This window comes from Otolemur garnettii, unplaced genomic scaffold (genome assembly GCF_000181295.1).
Source record: "Otolemur garnettii isolate 467f Iridium unplaced genomic scaffold, OtoGar3 scaffold00087, whole genome shotgun sequence".
NCBI classification, from domain to species: domain Eukaryota; kingdom Metazoa; phylum Chordata; class Mammalia; order Primates; family Galagidae; genus Otolemur; species Otolemur garnettii.
This window is the reverse complement of record NW_003852482.1, coordinates 7,437,281-7,439,100: the sequence shown is the minus strand read 5'-3', so window position 1 is coordinate 7,439,100 and position 1,820 is coordinate 7,437,281. Positions and strand designations below refer to the sequence as shown.

General features: G+C 41.2%; 1 protein-coding gene across 1 annotated transcript in view; it reads right to left on the bottom strand.

The window, feature by feature from the left end:
• FNBP1 (formin binding protein 1) overlaps positions 1-1,820 on the bottom strand; it is a 125,501-nt gene that overhangs the window by 5,895 nt on the left and 117,786 nt on the right. The window contains exon 13 of the mRNA XM_012808209.2: positions 36-204. Within this exon, the coding sequence (XP_012663663.1) occupies positions 36-204 (169 nt within the window). The remainder of the gene's footprint in view (positions 1-35; positions 205-1,820) is intronic.

Sequence of the window (1,820 nt, the reverse complement as noted above, 5' to 3'; positions counted from 1 at the left end):
TTTCCAACAAAGCTTTTCAAGAAGAGTTCTCATACCTCAAACTTCTGGGTCTCTAATCTGAGTTTTTCTATATTGTGGTTGACTTCTGCTAATTTGTGATCCAAGCTGGCTGGGTCTCCCATTTGAGGATTCTTTAGGTAGACATCTTTCATTTTGGTTATGGCATCTCTGAAAAAAAGAACAGGCAGAACACAGTAAAGGCTACTGCAGTTGGCCAATTATATTCCAACACTTTGTTTTGTTTTTTTTCTGACAACTCACATAAATTTATTTTTGCAATAATTATTTAGTGCAGGAGGCTTTTTAAAAATGCATTAATATTCCAACACTTTGAAAGCTGGATGAGTGGAAATATGGCAAGATTATCTCTGAGTGTAGATCTGAAGGGACCATCTTCACATCGGCTTTCATTCTAGAAATTCTCTGTAAGAATTCTGCTAGCCAGGGCTATATAATCCAGAGGCTGACTTTTAAATTTCATTTGTTTTTTCTGGATGGTATTTCCCTATTACCTCCAGCGAATGAGAAACATAAATTAGGCCAGGCACAGTGGCTCATGCGTGTAATCCTAGCACTCCGGAGGCCAAGATGGGCAGATAGCTTGAGCTCAGGGTTTCGAGACCAGCCTGAACAACAGCAAGACCCCAGGCACTAAAAATAGCCAGGCACTGTGGCAGGTGCCTGTAATCCCAGCCACATGGGAGGCTGAGATCAGAGAATCACTTGAGCCCAGGAGTTTGAGGTTGCTGTGAGCTATAACATCATGGCACTCTACTGAGAGCAACATAGTATGACTGTCTCAAAAAAAAAAAAAAAAGAAACATAAATTAATCCTGCCCTCCCTTTGCCCAAACAACAGGAAAAACAAAGAAATCCCGAGTATTTCCATATGTACATTCTACATGCAAACTAAAGCTACAACCTGCATCCTGGGTCTTGTGGGTATGTTTGCCTCATGAAGAAGCAGTTAATTGCTTTGGAAATTGTACTAATGCCATTTCCACTGTTAAGAAGCTGAATCCACAGTATCTACAAGAAGCAGACAGCAGAGCTTTAAAGCTACATATTGCAAGACTCCCTCCCTCCTTCTCTTCCTCCCTCCCCCTCTTTCTTTCTTTTCGAGACAGTCTCACTCTGTCACCCTGGGTAGAGGGCCCTGGCATCATCATAGCTCACAGCAACCTCAAATTCTTGGGCTCAAGGTATCCTCTTGTCTTAGCCTCCTGCCCAGCTAGTTTTTTTATTTTTAGTAGACATGGGGTCTCACTCTTGCTCAGGCTGGTTGGTCTCAAACTCCTGAGCTCAAGCAATCCACCCGCCTCAGCCTCCCAGAGTGTTAGGATTACAGGTGTGAGCCACCTCATCCAGCCCCTTTTCTTGCCTTTTTAAAATTGATTTTTTTTCTAAAAAATTTCCCAGATCATGCTCATTTTCTGCTGTCTTTTATTTTTTTTCTGCACAAAATATAAGTTGCATGACAACAAAGGTTTTTATACATTTTGTTCACTGCTTTATCCTCAGTGCCTCAAACATTTCCTTGTACACAGTAAGTGTTCAATAAATAGTCACTGAATAGTTCAATGATTTATTTTATCTACAAGGCTTGTCACAGTGGTTAAAAGGTTAATCAAGTTTGATGGCCACCACCCAAGTGACAGACAAAGCTTCCCACATGATATTGGGCAATTAGAAAGGGTAGCTCTGTTTTAAGTCTGTGAGGAGCATCTAAAATGTCATTTCAGATATGCGGATCGTAACTTTTATTTTTTTTGAGACAGAGTCTCACTCTGTGGCCTTGGATAGAGTGCGATGGCATCAGC